The sequence below is a fragment of the Myiozetetes cayanensis genome, unplaced genomic scaffold, assembly GCF_022539395.1.
Source record: "Myiozetetes cayanensis isolate MyiCay16 unplaced genomic scaffold, myiCay2020 scf1, whole genome shotgun sequence".
Lineage (NCBI taxonomy): Eukaryota > Metazoa > Chordata > Aves > Passeriformes > Tyrannidae > Myiozetetes > Myiozetetes cayanensis.
Genome location: NW_026086604.1, coordinates 126,647,972 through 126,666,713, shown reverse-complemented (window position 1 = coordinate 126,666,713; position 18,742 = coordinate 126,647,972). Strand labels below are relative to the sequence as shown.

The 18,742-nt window shown below is 38.9% G+C and overlaps 1 protein-coding gene across 7 annotated transcripts in view; it reads left to right on the top strand.

Moving 5' to 3' along the window:
* Nucleotides 1–18,742, top strand: part of PPP1R9A (protein phosphatase 1 regulatory subunit 9A) — a 139,603-nt gene that overhangs the window by 61,946 nt on the left and 58,915 nt on the right. For all 7 annotated transcript variants that reach the window (XR_007630219.1, XM_050327092.1, XM_050327083.1 and 4 more), the window contains 2 exons: nt 13,938–14,070; nt 14,550–14,670. Coding sequence is in view for 6 of the 7 variants with exons in the window: in XM_050327092.1 (XP_050183049.1) it covers nt 13,938–14,070; nt 14,550–14,670 (254 nt within the window). In the remaining variant the exon portion in view is untranslated. The remainder of the gene's footprint in view (nt 1–13,937; nt 14,071–14,549; nt 14,671–18,742) is intronic.

Here is an 18,742-nt window from a genome sequence, read left to right as displayed (position 1 = left end):
AATAGAAAAGGCTTTTAAAAATTGTAATGTCATACTCTTTTTAAATTATTTTATTTGCAAGCAAAAGGTGCTCTTTTGTTAAGTTTTATTTTTAGAATCTCAGAGTGTTTAATCAGTAACAATAAAGTTAAAATTAAAGTTTTTAAGATTAAAGTTTTACCAGCTTGGCTGTTTTGATGTCCAACCGCATACTTACTTTCTCACAGCACCTGTATCTAACTAACTCCCTCGTCCATAACAGTGGTTTTATTCACCATTGTTTTGGGGTTTTTTAGGGGTAAGAAGCATCCAAGAGTTAAATATACTTTGTCCCAATTGTCTGTTGTGCAGTTTCCCAGTGAATGTTAACATTGTCACTTATGTTTTTCTTGACCTAGTACTAGCTTTTGGTTAGTAATACTAAAGAAGGGCTTGGAAGGACTGCTTTGAATTACTTTCTGTTTTTCCTTATGTTTGATCTACAGAGAGTTGATTAAGAACAATAGTCATGCCCAGGAAAAGAAGCCTTTAAGCATTGATGGGTATTCCTGAAACTATAGCTATAAAATACTATTTTAGGACGTGCTTCTAAAAAGCTTGGGTGTGTACTGGTTTTTTTACTTAGGGATTCATAAAAATAGCTAAGGTTATATGTGTAAATGTATTCTAGCAAAATTTTCTAAGATTACTTTGCTGTCTTCCTCTAGTTGTTCATTCACAGCTCTTAGTTTAGGCAAGAGTCACATCACTGCCAGTTTCTTTAGACAATGAACACTAGCAGACTCTTAAAATTATTTAAATGTCAGGATTTTTTAGAGATATTTGGGTATGTTCTCTTATTCATTATATTAGACTGGGGTAGCCATTGAAATCATGCTAAGATTACTGAAAGGCTTACAGTATTGGCTTTACAGCCTGTCATACACAGATTACACCCATTTTAATCTGTTATCTGGAGTATGTCCAGCTTCTGCTAAATGGTGTCTCTTTTACTTTTAAAAGAAATGTGCAGCTGTTTGTAGCCAAACTACAGTTACTGTGAGTGACAGTGATACCAGCTGTGTGCTGCACACTTCAGCTGCCTCAATAACTGAGCAGCACACTCATAGATGTCCCTACTCTGTCTGCTGTATTGACACAACATACAGAGGTTCTTCCATAGCTTTTACAGTTCTCTGTTATTGCACAGGGTAAACAACAGTTTCTCCTTCTCTGCTTGGGTGAATCTGGACAGGAAGCTAAGCCTCTTATTTTAGTTTCCCTCACAAAGGTGGAATATTTGTCTCGAGCTTCGCTTCTGTCTTAATCAAGTCTACAAGTTGCACCTGGAAGACAGAAAGCTCAGAAGACTCAAGTCAGACTATAAAGGTCTGGGACGTTTTGGCTGTACCTCAGCTTCCACAGCCATCTCCACTGCTGGCATGTGGCAGGGGCAGCACTGGGCTCACGTTTAACCCCATATCTGTCTCTGTACCCAGTAATGGATCTCTACAGACATGGTGCCCTACCTGCTGCTCTGCCTGAGCGTAGCATGCAGGGACTATTAAGGGCCTACACAGGGAGATGCTTGGTTGACCCCAGAGCAGTAAAGCAAGATGTTCCTGTGGGGAAAAAAACGAATCAACACTCTTTCAAAACAAAACAACCCCAAAATGTGCATGCACAAGTGCATCCTCTCAGTTTCTCAAAGTGGCCAGGCTGAAACCATTTTCTTTCTAGAAGGGTGAAAGAACAAAAGGGATGTATTTTCCCACTCTTCATTGATATCACTCACCTCTGTAGTTTCCCTTTGTTTTCTTCCTGCCTATGGAAGGACAGGAGCACAGTAGGAATCAAGACTCTCCTCTCTCATCAGGTGTCAGTGGAGAAGGTTCATGTTCATTCTTCCGCATGTGGAAATGGTATCAATGCAGCCAGCAAAGGTCTTCTACTTTGCTTTTTTGAGGCATAGCAATAACAACTCTGCAATCAGTGTTACCTAACCTTACCTCAGTGTCTTTGACATCCCGTGCCACAGACATGAGAACCTGTCTGAATATGGGGGAAATAATCAGGGAATCATGCCAAAAGCTGGGGTGCCCACAGCCTGGTCCCCGTGGAGCTCCCCAGTGTCTCCTCAGGATGACAGCACTGGGTGCTGCACTTTCCATTTGGGTTCTCCAGAATTTCAGATCCATCACAGATTGGTATGCAGGAAATGTTTATAATGGATTTGAAATTATATAGTAAATTTGGGCACAAAGAGTAGAATTGTGTAAAATCTTTATGTGAGCAAAACTCATTCTACTTTCTATACTTATCTAATTTTTCCACAGTATGTGGGGTAGAGTGAAAACCAATTGTGATACAGACTCCCACCTCTTCCTCTTGGGGTTGATGAAGTTAATTTGGTATTGTTTTCAGGGGGGTGATACTAGACTTTGTACCTGATGTCATAGCAAATGTTGAAGTTGAAAAATGTCCAAGAATAGTGTTGAATTGAGTCACTTTAAATGTATTTATCTTGAATCCCCACTTTGTGGCATTATTGCTGTAGTCTCATCCCAAGCTAGCATTATTCATTAATACCGGCTTATCCCCTGTGATCCGTCTTTCTCTTTGTCTGTTTGTTTGGATCTACTTTCTGCACACATTTGTAACCTTCTGTTTCTTGCACCATTAATACCATCTTTTAAATTTCACTTAGAGCTGGTGTGTTTGAACCAGCTATGCAGTCAGACCTGGGAACCCCTATTCTTGGCTTGTGTAGCCCACGTACCATATTAGGAGGCATTAGGGAGACTGAATTCCTCTGGAAATACAGACTGTCTCATTTTTGAGGCATTGGTATGATTAACTGTAATGTAATACACTTGGTATGAATGCTTAATGGATAAACATTCTTTTGCTTACTCTAGGCAGTTTTACATCTGACTGGGATGCAATTCATTGTGCTAAACAGTGCAAATGTGAAACTATCATTAGAAAAAAATGCAGTCAGCCAAAATGAATTCTGCCTGCAGGTGCAATTAAGGGATTGGTAAGTCTACAATATGAAGTAATTGAGTAGTGATCTGGCACTGAGAATGTGGCATTGCACTGCCCATTTGAAAGATGTTTACAAAATACAGCAAACCTTTTTCTGTATTACAGAAGCTTTTTCATTAATCCTCTTAGGCTCTGCCTGTTTGTCCGTTTTTATATACAATCAATGGCCTTACCAGGCTGTATGGCTGCAAGACTCTTACCAAATTAATGCAACACCCCATTAATTGGTCTCTTTTATATCGCTGCATGGTGAAGTTAATGTGAATGTAGTAACAGGCCACCAAAGGCTTCAGATTCCTTAGAATCATAAGATTTCCATCGCTGTAGAAAAATATCCACTTGCACTAGAAACTAAATAGATACCCTGTGTGACATGTACCGCCTTAAACTGGGGAATTATACTTACCCTGCACAGGAGGCCAGTTGATATCTGGTATCTAATGTCATACTTAGCTATGCTTCAGCTCAGATGCCATGTACTTAAGTAATGAATAGTCTGTGTGCTGGCATGTGCAAACGAAGAGTTTATTACATCTCTTGAGTCTTTTCTTAATAGAATATAATAGAATTTCCCACACTCATCTTAGACTGTAAGCGCTATATTTAGTAATCTCATCTCAGTTAAAGTATTCATTAAGAACTTCTCATTTAAAAAAAAAATAATTTAAGGTTTTTATATGAACTTATTGTGAAAGGTGGTGGTGAGACAGCTTTAGAGATTCAGAAAGGCTCCGGCTATGGTCTGGCGTGGAGATACATTTGCTTTTTGGTTCTTGGTCTGAGGCAAGACTGTAAAGTCCTCTGGTTTCTGGCACTGGAGATCCTTCTCCCTGGCTCATGCAGCCTTTGCTGCGTCTGCAGAGTATTAACAAGACTGACAATTAGTACTAAATGCAGTAGCTCCTGGGAAGGAGACAAGATATGTGAGAGGGAAATAAAAAACCTTTGGGGGAGTTCCAACTTTGCACCCTAAAAAAAACACTATAGGGTTTTGTATTAATGATATTGAGATTTGTAATATTGAGGAAATTAGATACAAAATCAGTCTGTTTCCACCTAACTCTTTTCTTCCACCCCTGCTTTCTTCTCTGCTTTAAGTGAAGGGATAGAGAGCAATGTGTATTATTTATAGTACACTTTTAAGGGTTTTTTTATATAAATACATATAGAAGAGTTGTATTCATTTTTGTTCAGAGTATGTAATAATTTCACAATAAGGACTTACAATAAAACTCAAGTTGGATGCATTATCTCTGTATAATTTACTCAGCAAATGTTCTAAATTAGTGCCTACGATCACTTTTTTGTGTCCTTTTCCTTTGAATAATTTTCTTAACAGTTCTGACATCTGTAAGTGAATAAAAGGAATTGCTTGTGAATTTTTTTTTGTGGATTCATTTTTAGCAAATATGCAGGTTACACAATTTATCCCTACTGAGAAGTGTTTTAAATACAATATTCTGTGCATAGTCAATATTTTGTTTCAGATGTCTGCCTCTGAGAACATTTGAGGCATTTTTACTCCATGTTTGGACATCCTGACTTGTAGGCTAAGGGAGAGTGAAATTGCTGGGAGAAGAAAACACTGATGTGTTGATTCATGGTGACATTGCTACTGTATGGCAGCCTGTACTAATTGGTACCAGAAGCAGCATTTACTCTTGGCTGGCTCATGTGTCACACTCTTAAAGGCAGAAGAAAAATAGCACCATTGGTTACGATGTAAATTGGCAGCAGTGCAAGGATCTGGAAGAAATACTGCAACAGATTCGGGAATAAATGTCTAGGGACAGAAATGGCAACTTTGCTTCGTGCTCTCCTATCTGTTTAAATTTGTTTGGACACCAGAGGTCCAGACTGGAGCCTGTACTGTAGTATAATTAATTTGTCAAACTCGACTCACTACAAACATTCTCGTTTGCATGCTTATTTCCCTGTTCAGAGATACAATGCGTTCTTGAGCATGCTAGTTTGTTACCTTGGCAATAGAGGGACTTGCCAAAATATCTGCTGTCATATAGGAAATGAATTTTCTTCTTAAATATTCTTGTTCATATTTTTATAATTTTTTTTGTGTAGTGTGGCTACCTGAGTGCTCTTGTTGCAACTGATTCTTCATTCTGCTGGATGGAGGCACTCTCAAGGTGTAGACGAATGTTTTCACTTTTTCCTGAAGCAGGAGTGCAGTGATAGTCAACCAGAGGCATTCAGGCTTAAAGATCAGTACTGCAGTGCTGTAGGCAATAAGGTGTTGAAATTATTGTACTTAGATCTCTAATCTGTCCAGGATCTGTGAAAGAAGTCTGGCGGGAGGGACTTCCTGACAAACCCTGAGCTTTATGGGAATGTAGTATGGTGGAGCTTGTCTGTTTTCCCTGCAATTGTCAAGCTATTGTTGAGAAAAACACATAACTGTTTTTTCTTCATGATTTTTATTCTCTATATCTAAAGAGTAGATTACTGACCAAAAATAGAAAGTAGAAGATATAAACAGTTGCAAAGTACATTTGTGTCAGTAACTTACAGGGATGCAAAGTAGAGTTAAAAAAAAGGCAAGGTCAGAGCAAAAGAATGAATTACATATGAAGTGTGCCTGTGAGGTCCACAATACTCAAAACTCTCCTAGGTATTCATATGTGATCAGTAAGATCTGGAAGAGTCACCTCACTAGTCATTTATTCCTCTCATTACACTGTTCCATCCGAGCTACTGCATTACAAAAACCTATCCACTATCCAAGAAGATTTAGACCCAGGTCTGCAAAACTCATCGAAGAGAATTCAGTGAAAATGATTTAGCCTGTACCAGAGAAAAACAGCACAGTATTGCAATTTTCCTTTTGTAGTAATGGTTATGACAAGAAAAAAAGTGAGGGAAAAAAAAAAATAATGGAATTCTAACCCATTACTATATACCAAAAAAGCCCCAGGAATATTCAGATAAGTCTATTTGTACATCTGTCACCTCCAGGTTTCAGTGCACCTTACTGTTTTAATCGCTTACTAAAACAAACACACTGCAACCCTAAGAGCTGTGCAAGTGGCAAATTCCCTTTGAGCTGTGGTTTTACTCTTCAGCACCAGGGCTTACTTTTACTTGCTAATTACTCTGACCTGTCTTCATTAAGAGTAACAGCATGAAGTTTTCACATGGGGCACACATCTCATTTACAGCAACAGTGATTTTGTATTTTTCTGCTATGTAGACAAGTAGCAATGCAAATTGTAACAAAACTAGTACATCAACAATAAAATAAGTACACACTGAGTAAATAATAAATGGATATAAATAATAAATTTCACTGATTCTAGGAAATTACTTAATGAAAACAGGTGTTTTAAAAAGTCACACCTGAAAGTGAGCCAAGTAGCAGGAATAGGGGATATGATTGATCCATATGTAGTACCACTTAGCCAATTTCAGTTCCATGTTTTGGACCAAAACTGCACTTTATAAAATTCCAGATTCTAGTTTCAGTGACAGAAGTTTAAAAGAGAAGCTTACCCACTTCTTCAGCTACTTATTATGTGAAGCAAATGTACCCTCATGCCACAGGGCTAATGAATGGGTGTGATTAGTCCACAAGTTTTAGTGCTTGTGTCCCACCAGTCAATGCAGAGGTGGCACGATTTGGAGTTGGTGCTTCTCCCCATAGACAGATCAGATTCAGGACATGCTGTAGTGGATGGAGGTGTATGGGTGCCAAAGGAGATGTGTTGGCACTGCTGCAGGACAGTGGCACTGGGGTTTTCGACTAGAAATAGTCGTTATGACTGTTCCAGTGGACAGAAGACTTGATAACATGCCAGTTGTCTGAAATAAGAATATCTAGAGATAATATTTTCCATTTTGGACACAAAACTGGGAGGAGCTGTTGACTCCCTCAAAGGTAGTGAGGCCCTGGGAGAGACCTCAACAGGACTTGGCAACCACCAACCATATAAAGTTCAGCAAGGGGAAATGCCAGATTCTGCACCTGGGATGGGGCAACACTGGATGTTCATACAGACTGGGAACTGAGATGCTGGAAAGAAGTGCCGTGGAAAGGGACCTGGGGGATCCTGGTCAATGGCAGGTTGAATATGAGTCAGCAGTGCCCTGGCAGCCAGGAGGGCCAACCGTGTCCTGGGGACATCAGGCAAAGCATTGTCAGTCAGTCAACATAGGGGATTGTCCCGCTCTGCTCTGCACTGGTGCAGCCTCACCTTGAATATTGTGGCAGTTTTTGTCACCACAATATGGGAAAGATATTAAGCTGTTAGAGAGTGTCCAAATGAGGGCAACGAAGATGGTGAAGGGCATTAAGGGGAAGCTATATGAGAAGTGTCTGAGGACACTTGGTCTGTTCAGCCTGGAGAAGAGGAGACTGAGAGGAGACCTCATTGCAATCTACAGCTTCCTTGTGAGGGGAAGAAGAGGGGCAGGTACTGATCTCTTCTCTGTGGCGACCAGTGACAGGACCCATGGTTGTGTAGAGCCTGAGGTTGTGTCAGCGGGGAGGTTAGGTTGGATGTTAGGAAAAGGTTCTTCACCCAGAGGATGATCGGGCCCTGGAACTCCCAGGGTGACCCCAGGGAAGTGGTCAGAGCACCAAGCCTGACAGAGTTCAAGAAGCACTTGGACAGTGCTCTCAGGCACATGGTGTGAATCTTTGGGATGGTCCTGTGCAGGGCTAAGGGTTGGACTCAATGATCCTTGTTTGGATCCTTCCAACTCAGCGTATCCTGTGATTCGGAGAACCCTTTGTCTGTATGTGGCAGCAGTTGCTCCTGTCTCTCTATCATATGTCTGAAGAGGTCTCTCTGCAGTAGAGAAGTCTAGGGCCCAGATACTTCCAGAATTTCAGAAACTAGTATCTGCTGTGCTGGAGTTTCAGGACACTTAAAACAGATCTTTCTCCTACAGAGCTTTCTGAGGGAAACCCCAGGCTTGATGTTAGATGATCAGTTTCTTTCAATATTGCTACTGTCTAATTCCCATCTGTGTCTCACCCCTGCAGTTGCTTCTTGGGAAGATTTGTCTCCTTGATGCTTCCTTGCTGAAGCATTACTGACAGCTGATGCCCACGCAGGCTTTAGGGGAGCACGAAGCCAGGAAAGCTAGAGAAAGCCTCCTCACTGACTCATTCCCTTTGACTGTGACAAAACAACCACATCGCAGAGAAAATATTCTTTAAAAGAAGTCACCAATTTCAGACATTGCCAGAGCTCCCTCTCCTCACTGAAGCTGTGCTGTAGAAAGACTTTAAAGCAGAACGTAATGGTCAAACTGTGATTTCTTTTCCTCTCATTTAGCTTCTTGAGCACAGCCAGAGAGGGAATCCTCAGTGCTTTGCCTTCCTCCTACCCTTGCAGGATGCAGCACAGGAATTCTCGCAACTGCTTGTGCTTCAAGTACAACACCGTAGGTCAGTGTCATGTCCTTGAACTTGACTGATTCTTCCTGAGATACTGTTACAGCTCTTCCTCGTTTATGTCCCCACAAGAGAATTTTTCATCTTTAGTGAAGGAAACCCAGTAGTCCAGTTTGGTATATTCAAAACAAATGATTGTAAGATTCCTCTGAAGAAATTGGCAGCTACCCTGCAAATGTACCTGTTCCTTCTCACAGAGGGGCTGTTGCATGCTGTTCTGAACTTAGAGACTTCTCTAGACTGAGAAAGTATTGAAGGTCTCATCCACAACTTGGAATGTTTTTCTGAATGTCCGATTTCCAAACTACTTACTCAACCACTAAGTTTCCTCATTTGGATTCTTGCAAAAGATCACAACAAAACTTGTGCCATTTTTTGCAGCTGTTTTCCTGTGGTGGGTGACATCACATCTTTTTTGCTTGTTTTTGCTTTCTGAACACAGACATGAGGAGCAGGCATTATGATAGCATAGCAATTGCAGGCGAAGGCCTGGTTTCTTAATTGGTATTGCACAGTGATCACCAGTGTACATTAACAGTGGCCCCTGATGTTGAATGTCCTAGTATAATAAAGAACTGAATGTCAGAGAGACTATTTATGTGTGAGTAAGACTTGAGTTAGGGTTAGGGTTAGGGTTAGGTGTGGTAGAACAGCTGCTGCAACAAGGTGCCATCCACCAATATGCAGTTCTTACTTAGTTCTTTGTCTTTGGTGACCACTAGTCATTGAAGGGTTAAAAAGGACAAACAGTCAGCAGCAGGTGAACGTGGGTGGGATCAGGTCATGTTCCTTAGCACAACTTGCAAAGAAAGTATAGTCATATCCAGCACATACTCAATGTGTTTGGGACTTTCTTCAATAGAATCCTAGAATGGCCTGGAAGGTACCTTAAATATCATCTGGTTCCAATCCCCCTTCCATGGGCAGGGACAGCTTTCACTTGACCAGGTTGCTCAGAGCACCATCCATCCTGGCCTTGAACACTTTCAGAAATGGGGCATCTACAACTTCTCTGGGCAACCTATTCCAGTGCCTCACCACCCTCATAGTAAAGATTTTTTTCCTAATATCTAATTTAAACCTACTGTCTTTCAGCTGGAAGCCATTCTCCCTTGTCCTGTATTGTAAATAGTCTCTGTCCATCTTTCTTGTAGGCTCCCTTCAGATATGGAGGCCACAATTAGGTTACCCTTAAGCCTTTTCTAGGCTGAACAATCCCAATTCTCTTAGCCTTATATCAGATAAGACAGTTTTTATGTTGCAGAGTTTATAGTGTGAAACACTAATAATGTGGTATATGTAGGACCAAGCGGCTAGCCCATGGGGAGGATAGCCCACATGATTCTTTATAGTTACCTCCATTCTGACTTTTTAAAAAAAAAAAAATTAAAAAAAAGCTTGCCACTACTTACTGGTTATGGTCAACTAAATTCTGTAAAGATTCTTGGTAGTTAAGAGGTATGGGAAAATGCCCCAAACTTTTGAAACTCTGCCTTTTTTCAAGAATAATCAGTTTCTATTTGTCTGATCTTACTCCTAAAAATGAAGTACTATAACAAAAACATAGGGTTTTTTCTGAATTAGTCTGCAATATATTTTTATAGTTAGTGACATGTCTTTTCTGGTTTGTGCCCTGTCAACTGCCCTCTGAAAGAGAAGCAAGTGGTCACGTATGTGTATGTATGATTTCCCTGGGGGTGCCACCCAGGGTGCATAACAATAATATTTGCTTCTTTGATCATACAGTTTATTATTATTTTGGTGCTGGGTGATTCACTGATGGCCCCTTTTTCTTTCACTTTAGAGAACACAGAAGTATGTTCTGTTGGCAGCAGTTCTTCAGGGTTTGTTTTGACATCTCACCACTGCTGGCTTTTTGTTTCAGCTGTTGCTGGATTAGAAGTGCTACTGTAAATCCCAGTAAACATCACAGGTGAATTTTATGGAAACTTTTTTTTTTTCTCTCAATACTTGGAGTGGTAAAAACAGAGAGTAAGATACTATATTGGATTTTCCTGAAAAAGAGCTTTCTTTAAGTAATGGCTCAGTAGATTTATTGTACCAGGTACTTGGCCAGAGTGACAGCAAACCCAAATCTGTTAAATCATAGGGAATGAGAGTATTCCCATGAGTCTGAAATCCCACGCATACTCTGGGAAACACAGTGGCAGTAGGCATGGGGAAAGTGAAATAGTTCTACATAAGTTAACCATACCTTGAGGAAAAAGTTATAAAAGTTTATCTTATTTTTAGAAAAGTAAAACTTGAGTGACAGTTCTCATGACTGTACTGAGCAAGCAGTTTGTTACTATGGTGGATAGACTGTTTCACAAAGAAAGAAAGTTTCCAAGCACAAATATTCTTTTCTTTAGTTTAACACCCAGAGATTCATTTAATAGAATCAGTCAACCATTTTGATTGAACAAAATGAGATAAAGGACATACAAGAATATCCTCCTTCTTCCCCTAGTTCAGGGAAGTCAACTGCATTGTTCAAGGCAGCGGGCAAAAATATGTGATCAATGTACAGAAGACTGAGTTAATGCAAGATAGGAAATATAGACCTTAATGCAGTGATCCTACAATCTGAGATTGAATGCTTAGATAAGATACTAGATAAGAATGGCATGATGTATTTGGAGACATAATGATAACCAGCAGTATCTTCAGTTCCCTTTTAGTGCGATTATCCAAATATTCCAAAACAGTGAGCACAATCCAAGAAATAATCTCTTCTGTCTAATCTGATTCAAGAAAGATCATCCCAAACCAGAATTCAGTATATGATTTTATACTTTGAAAGAAAATTATCTGGAAGCATATCCAGCCATTTTGCAACAAATCTGAAACTGCTGCCATGATATACTAATGCCAGTCATTGAACACAAGGAAAACAATGGGACCAGTTAACATAATGAAAAGAAATCCCGAAGTAAATATACTCATTTTGTGACGTAGTTTTTCCCTATACCTCACTCTCAGATATTCTTTGTCCCCAGCAAGCATTATCTCCATTTTCCTTGGTGTGATTCATCTCTGTTCACATTTGAGGCTCAGGTCTCTCTCATCATGTTGATAAATGAGATAATTCAAGTTAAACTAACAGCTGTTGTTTTTAACCTGTACTTGCTTGCATGATTGCTGCATTTCAGACCTAAAGGTTTGTAGTCAAACCTTAGCTCAGCATTTTAGTTGAGTTTAGCAATACTGACTCATCCTCATTTTACTTGACGTTGGCATTAATGGAGTTGGGTTTCAACATGGACATTGTATCTCTCCTTATACTTGTTTCTGCATCAGTGTCTTTTCTCCAATCATACAAGTACTAAAGCAGCATCACAACTTCAGCAGCATTGAACAGCATTCAGTATATGACTAATCTTATTTAGCTTTGAGGTTATATTTATGAAGACTTCCTAGGACCATAATTTAGTTTAAAAAGCCTTTTTCTTGGATCAGAATCACTAAAAATCAGTGTGAGAATGTGATGGTTTTGGTCTAGGCCTTCCTGGTACCCAGCTTGTAACCAAGGAAGTGGCCATGTACCCAGTATTCCATATGATTTTTTACGTAAACCAGGGTATAAACAAGGTAGAGATTAGAGATCTTGCGCTCTTCTCTTCTGATGAGGTTCAGGAGCAGTGGGTCCTTGTGTGGGTCTCGCTTATCCAGAGGCCGAGGCCTGCAGTGACCGCTGCTCTGCCACGGGGGAGATTGGAGAGTGCTGGCCACGTCTGGCAATCTTGTTTTTTCTGAAGGACGTGGTGAGATCTGTTTTGCTAGTTGTTTTGCTAGTTCTTGGGTTTGATTGTGTATATCTGTATATCCTGATTTTGTCCCTTTTTGTCCCTTTTTTCCCTTTCCCTTCGGGGGTTGTTTGGATTCCCTTCGCTGTGTACATAGCATTTTAATTGTATATAACTGTAATATATGTAAAAATATATATTTTTATATAACTAGGTTGATTTTGGGTTCTTCAATTTATATATATATATATTTATATTTTTTTCCTTTGCCCTAAGGGAAAAAGGGAGGGGTAAGGTCTTGTTACTGTGGGTTTGGGCATTTGGCAGGGAGCCAGGTCTGAACCATCACAGAGATAGATTTGTAGATTCTTGTAAAATGTTCATCATCTCATTCTTCTTGGCAGACGAAATTGGTTGTTCCACATTGATATAAAATATAGGTGTTAAAATTCCCATTGAGTGACTAATATCTTTTCTGTTTCTTCCACTACTTTATATAAAGATGGAGGGGGTTTTTTCGGTATCTTTCTGGTAGCCATAACACAGTTAATATATTTAAGATAGAATGTAATGGTATTGTTTATTGCAACTTTAATACACTTGCTATTTAAATGAAATTAATGCTCACTAACAGCTTTTTGGGCAGGTGAAACCTCAGATGGAAATGACCCCAGCTCCTTGCAGTGCACTGTCCACCAAGCTGCCGTGCTTGCTGCAGGGACAGTAGCTTTGGAGCCTCCAAGAAAGGCTGTGAGAGAGTAGGCTCTGTAGACCTTCTGAATATATGTGTAGCTATGTAGCATCATGCAGTGTTTTATGTTGTGAGAGGAGCAGAGATAAAGGAAAACATGGCTACCAATTGTATTTCCTGTAATGTGTATGTAAAAGAGGAAGGGGAGATGTGGGAAACTGTGTTCCTTTATTTGAAGTAATGAATGTGACATATCCCTGGGACTGAAGCTCAGTAAAATTATTACCCCTAATCATGGATATTCTTTCCTTACCGCCAAATGTGGACAGTTTAGTGAATTAGACTGGCAAAGTCTGAATTCTAAAATATGAAAATATGCTTTTCCTGACTAAAGTTCCTGAAGGTCTGAATAATCACTGATTGAAGGCCATGCTGAAAATATGATAGAAAGTAGCATAAATAATATAATCAGGTTAATGCAGTCACTGTTAAATTACTGCTTTAGAGCTGAAATAAACCTGTAAACCTGGTTAGTTAAAAAATACCCGTGGCTGTGTGTATTGCTGTCCTAAAAAGTTAATACATTATATGGATCATAATCTCTAATGATATCCACAGGCTATGTAAATGTAGATGAATAATCTTCCAGTCTAGCTTTGTTAGATGAATGCAAACTGGAACTTCATTAGGAATAAAGACTAAAACATAGACATTGTAAAGATTATAATTTCAATGTATTTGACTCTTTTATGTCTGTGAATGTTTATTAATAGTGCATTCTTAATGCATTCTTATGTTAGTGCATTCTTATTTTGAATATTGACATGCATAGACCAGTGTAGTCATTAAAGATCACCTTTTCATTTATAATCAAAACCAATAAGCACTTATACTCAGTTGACTTTTGCAACCATACTTGTGCTTCCTTGAATGAAAAAGGACAAATTTAGAAACTTGAAGTTTGAATGAACAGGAGAAATTTATATTTTAAAAGCTTTTTCAAAATCTGCATCATCACAGAACAAAAGTTGGAGTTCTTTTTGGAGTAGGTAACTGAATGATTTTTGGTCTGTTCTTACAGGTTTTCAGTACATACTCTAATGAAGACTATGACAGGAGAAATGATGAAGTTGACCCGGTTGCTGCATCCGCTGAATATGAACTCGAGAAGCGTGTGGAAAAGCTGGAGCTCTTCCCAGTGGAACTAGAAAAAGGTATAGTGTCTGTGTGCCATTTCCAGTTCCTGTGACACTGACCTACAAGTCTGAGGAAGTCCACACATTCAAATTTTCATGAATCTGGCCACATCTGGCTAGTCACCTTGGCTTTTCGTATTTCAGGAATTGTTCAATAAGGAATTAAAGAAGCAGCTCAGAGAGAAGCAGTTTTTACCTTCCTTAAAAGAATTGTTTTGTGACAGTCCAGTAACACGTGGATTTTGAACAGTGTTTGATGTGATAAGTTCATTCTCAACTGGAGGAGTAAGAATCTTGACTGTTTCTCTAAGCTCCTTATAAGGGTAAAAGTGATATTTGTTGTATGTAATTAACATAGTAGTCACATAGATTTTTTGAAAAGAAAAATAATATTAATGTTATTAACATGGAGAGCCAAGAGGAACCAAAGCATAAATATGTAGCTACCAAATAGCTGCACAGATCAAATTTTCTGTGTTCTCTTTCCTTTTTTACAGATGAAGATGGACTTGGCATAAGCATTATTGGAATGGGAGTTGGAGCAGATGCAGGTCTTGAAAAACTGGGAATATTTGTCAAAACAGTAACAGAAGGTGGGACAGCAGAAAGAGATGGCAGGTAAACTAGACTCTGTATTTGGAGATTTTCTCAGCAATAGTTACTATAAATTATGCTTTTCATAGGAAATAGTTGTTTGCTTAATGTATGCCATGATTACCCAAAGCTGTAGAGTTCAGAGACTTCATTATGAGAAGACACCAAATTGGTACAGTGAGTTTAAAGTGTTTAAGGAGAACAGAATTGCCAAAGATGTGTGTTTGTGACTACTGAAATCCCCAGATGTTTTAGCACGAGTAAAGCTGGTGATTCCAAACTGTGTATCTCTTTTGAAGGTAGTTTAGATTTGGAAGGTGTTGAGCTCCCACCTGTTCTTTTCACTTCAAGCCAGCTTTGGACAGGCAGTATCTAAGATGAAGAGTTCTGTTCAACATTTGATTATTTGATCTCTTTCCAGAGAGATCTGGACAGGCTGGATGGATGGGCTGAGGACAACTGCATGAGGTTCAGTAAGGCAAAGTGCCAGATCCTGCACTTGGGTCATAGCAACCCCATGGAGCACTACAGGCTGGGGGGAAGAGTGGCTTGAGAGCTGCTCAGCAGAAAGGGACTTGGAGGTGGTATTTAACAGATGGCTTGGTATGAGCCAGCAGTGTGCCCAGGAGGCCAAGAAGGCCAGTGGCATCTTGGCGTCTATCAGAAATAGTGTGACCAGCAGGAAGTAATTGTCCCTCTGTACTTGGCACTGGTGAGGCTGCACCTTAAATCCTGTGTTCAGTTTTGGGCCCCTCACTTCAAGAAAGACACTGAGGTGCTGGAGCGTGTCCAGAGAAGGGCAACAAAGCTGGTAAAGGGTCTAGAAAACACATCCTAAGAGGAGTGGCTGAGGGAACTGGGCTGTTTGGTCTGGAGAAGAGGAGACTCACGGGGTACTGTATCGTTCTCTACAACTACCAGAAAGGAGATTGTAACAGGGTGGGGTTGAGTCTTTTCCTGCCATGTTGCAAGAGAAAGGACAAGAGGAAATGGCCTTAAGTTGTGTCATGGTAGGTTTAGATTAGGTATTAGAACATTTTTTTTTTTTCCACTGAAAGAGGAGTTAGGCATTGGAATAAGTTGCCCAGGGAGGTGGCAGAGTCACTGGAAATGTTTGAGAGGCATCTGGATTTGGCACTTGGAGATACGGTTTAGGAGTGATTGTGATGAAAGGTTGATGGTTGAGCTAGATAATCTTGAACATATCTTCCAACCTTGATGATTCTGTGATTAGGAAAATAATTAGTGTATCTGAATAATTAAACTTGTGCTAAATACACTCTTTTTTAAGTTTACTAACACAGACTGTTTCTTTGTATTTCTTACGGCTAGTCTTCTGTTCCAGAGTTCAGTTTTCACCTACAGCTTTGAAAGTACAATAATCAATTGGAATAGGAAGCTGTACCATAAATCTTGCCCACTATAGAAATGAATTCGGTGTTTGTAGTCTTATGTGATGCTCATATAAAACCTGCTTGCTTCTAGAATTGCTTATTTGGTATGTTCAGGTTAAAGAATTCCTTTTGAGCATAAAATATTCCTATCATATGGGACAAGTTTTCTGTGTTTTACACAACACCTGTCACTACAAGGACAATGTACTGTCTAATAATTTAATAATGAAAAGTATTTTCAAGTATCTTCCATACAATTTGTCACTTTGTCCCATTACATAACCTTTGTAAATTTGCATGCCAATAAAATATTACTTATCTGATACGTAAGCTATTAAATAACTTATATGCATTCTCTTCTTCTGTTTTCAACAATTAATGATTTGTTATATTATTTATAAATAATATGAAAGTATTATTTATAAGTAAAAGTAAGAATGAACTCTTTTAAAAAGTTGATGCTGTCTTCTGAAAAATGTATTGCAGTAACATGTTCCGTATTGATGAACCCCTCTAACTTTTCAGCCAAGCAAAAAGTTGTTCTGCTGTGGAAACCCCACAAAAATTAGATAAGAAGACTCTAAAATGCAGGGAATTGCAAAGTTTAATAACATTGCTCTGAAACTACTGACGTATATCATCTTCTAGATTGGACTTGGAGGTGTCTTTACAGATCTTGGCAGTAAGATACCAAGTTGAAGGCCAAGTACTGATTTATCACAGGCTTAAACATTATGAAGGGAAATGAAGAAGCTGACACCTCAAGGTGTCATGACTTTATCCATTACTTTAAATTTAAGGGAATGTTTTTCTGAAGGGTATGCTTGACCTCAGCCAAAAGGCATTAAGCTTATGACTGGCATTCTTTGTGAAATTCTCTGGTTGAAAATCATGCTCTGTGATGATCTGTAATTTCTTTCTCTCTCATTATTCACATGTTTGAGTGGGCTACAGAAGTTAATGTTCCATCACAAGTCTCTTCTTTCATTTCACTGGATGGCATCTGAAAGGAGCTTGTCAGCTGAGGAAAAATAAAATCATTCTTTGACCATTCTAATATTTGTGTTGGTTTTCAACTGGCAGAATGTTCAGTCAGCTGAGAAATAGCACTCCCATTTTCTCTTTGAGAACCTGACTGATCATTCACTTGGGAAAGGGATATGTAATCCTCTCAGTCAGGAGCAGACGGTTCTGTAATAAAGTGCATGAACTGTAAAGGGTCCTGTTATCTTCATCTTTGTGAGAAGCCTAGTTAATCATTAACACTGATAGCAAAACAAAGTCTCATAATGAAAATAAAACTGTATTTCAACAGTTGCATCAGATATTCTGAATAATCACATAGCAATATTCAACCAGGGTCTTCTGAAGCTACAGTTTAAAACATTACAGGATCTGTAGGGTAGCTCCTGTCTTTCACTGAAAGACCCATCAAATTGTGATATAAAGTACTTACCTCCCATGGAAACAGAAAATCTGTACAAAGGGGTTTCTCAGGGATTGAGAACCACTGGCTTGATTCATGTTGCTTCAGACAGACAGATAGAATTTATTTGTCATATTAAAAGGCATTGTGTACCAATATTTAACAAAGAAGGATGCTTTAAGGTGAACCCAAATGTTGATTAGGTAATAGGAGAGGTTATTACTAGTGTGTAAAATAGGGAATCAGTCATTAGACTGAATATGAAAAACAAAAACTTATCCTGGATGAATCAATCCATAACTGCTTCTTTCAAATTATTGTGGTGATGAGTCATTCACATTTTAAAGTATTTTGATAACATTGGGACCAACAGTTTTTAAACATTACATAGTTCTTAATTTGAGCTCTAAAAGCTGTCTCTGCAGAGGTGGAATTTTTTTGTCACAGAGCAGTAATTGTGCTGGTAATTTGTTCAACCTTGGTTGGTTCGCTTCTGTAGCTGCTGCTTCATTCTAATCTACAGGCAAAGTTTAAAGTCATGAGCTTAAGAAAATAATTGTCAGAAGAATCACAAATTTTGTTAATAATGATAAAAGCAGTTAAATGTCTATAATTCAGTCTTTGGCAACTTGAGCCTAATTTTTCACTCATGTTTGAAGTTAGATTTGAGAGACAGAGGAGGCCTAGAGCTCCTGACAGAAGGAGCTTTAACAAGAAGGCTGCCCTTTGAATGTTTGATATGTGTGTAAGTTTATGTATGATTAAGGTATATGTCTATGTAGAAAGAAAGGAGGTTTGGAGAACAGTGGCCCTAAAAATAAGAGTTGGAAATTAATTTAGGAGCTATACAAACTAGAAAGAAGGAAAAACGAAATATGCCTGAAGGACAAATGGAATTAGACTGAATCAAGATAGAGCCACTTACAAAGTTTAAGGCAGCAGTTCTCTAACATAATGTTTCATCACCTAAATACTGTAACTGTGGCTCTGTATGAACTCTGCTAATCCACTGCATAGTGATGTACAGTGTTGTAGATAAAGTGTCATCTAAAAGGAATCTGTTCTTCCACCATTTTCAGCCACGAGGGTGACAATTTCCCATTCAGTCAGCACCAGCTTCTTAAAAGTTCTTTTCTAGGAACTCCTGCAGTTCAATCTGACTGCACCTCGTGTTTGCTTAAGTAAAAACAAAAAAGAAAATTCAATAAATATTAATGTGATAGGTGTATTTCTTAAATGCTTCAGTGAAAATTGAAATAAAACTCTGAGAATAAAA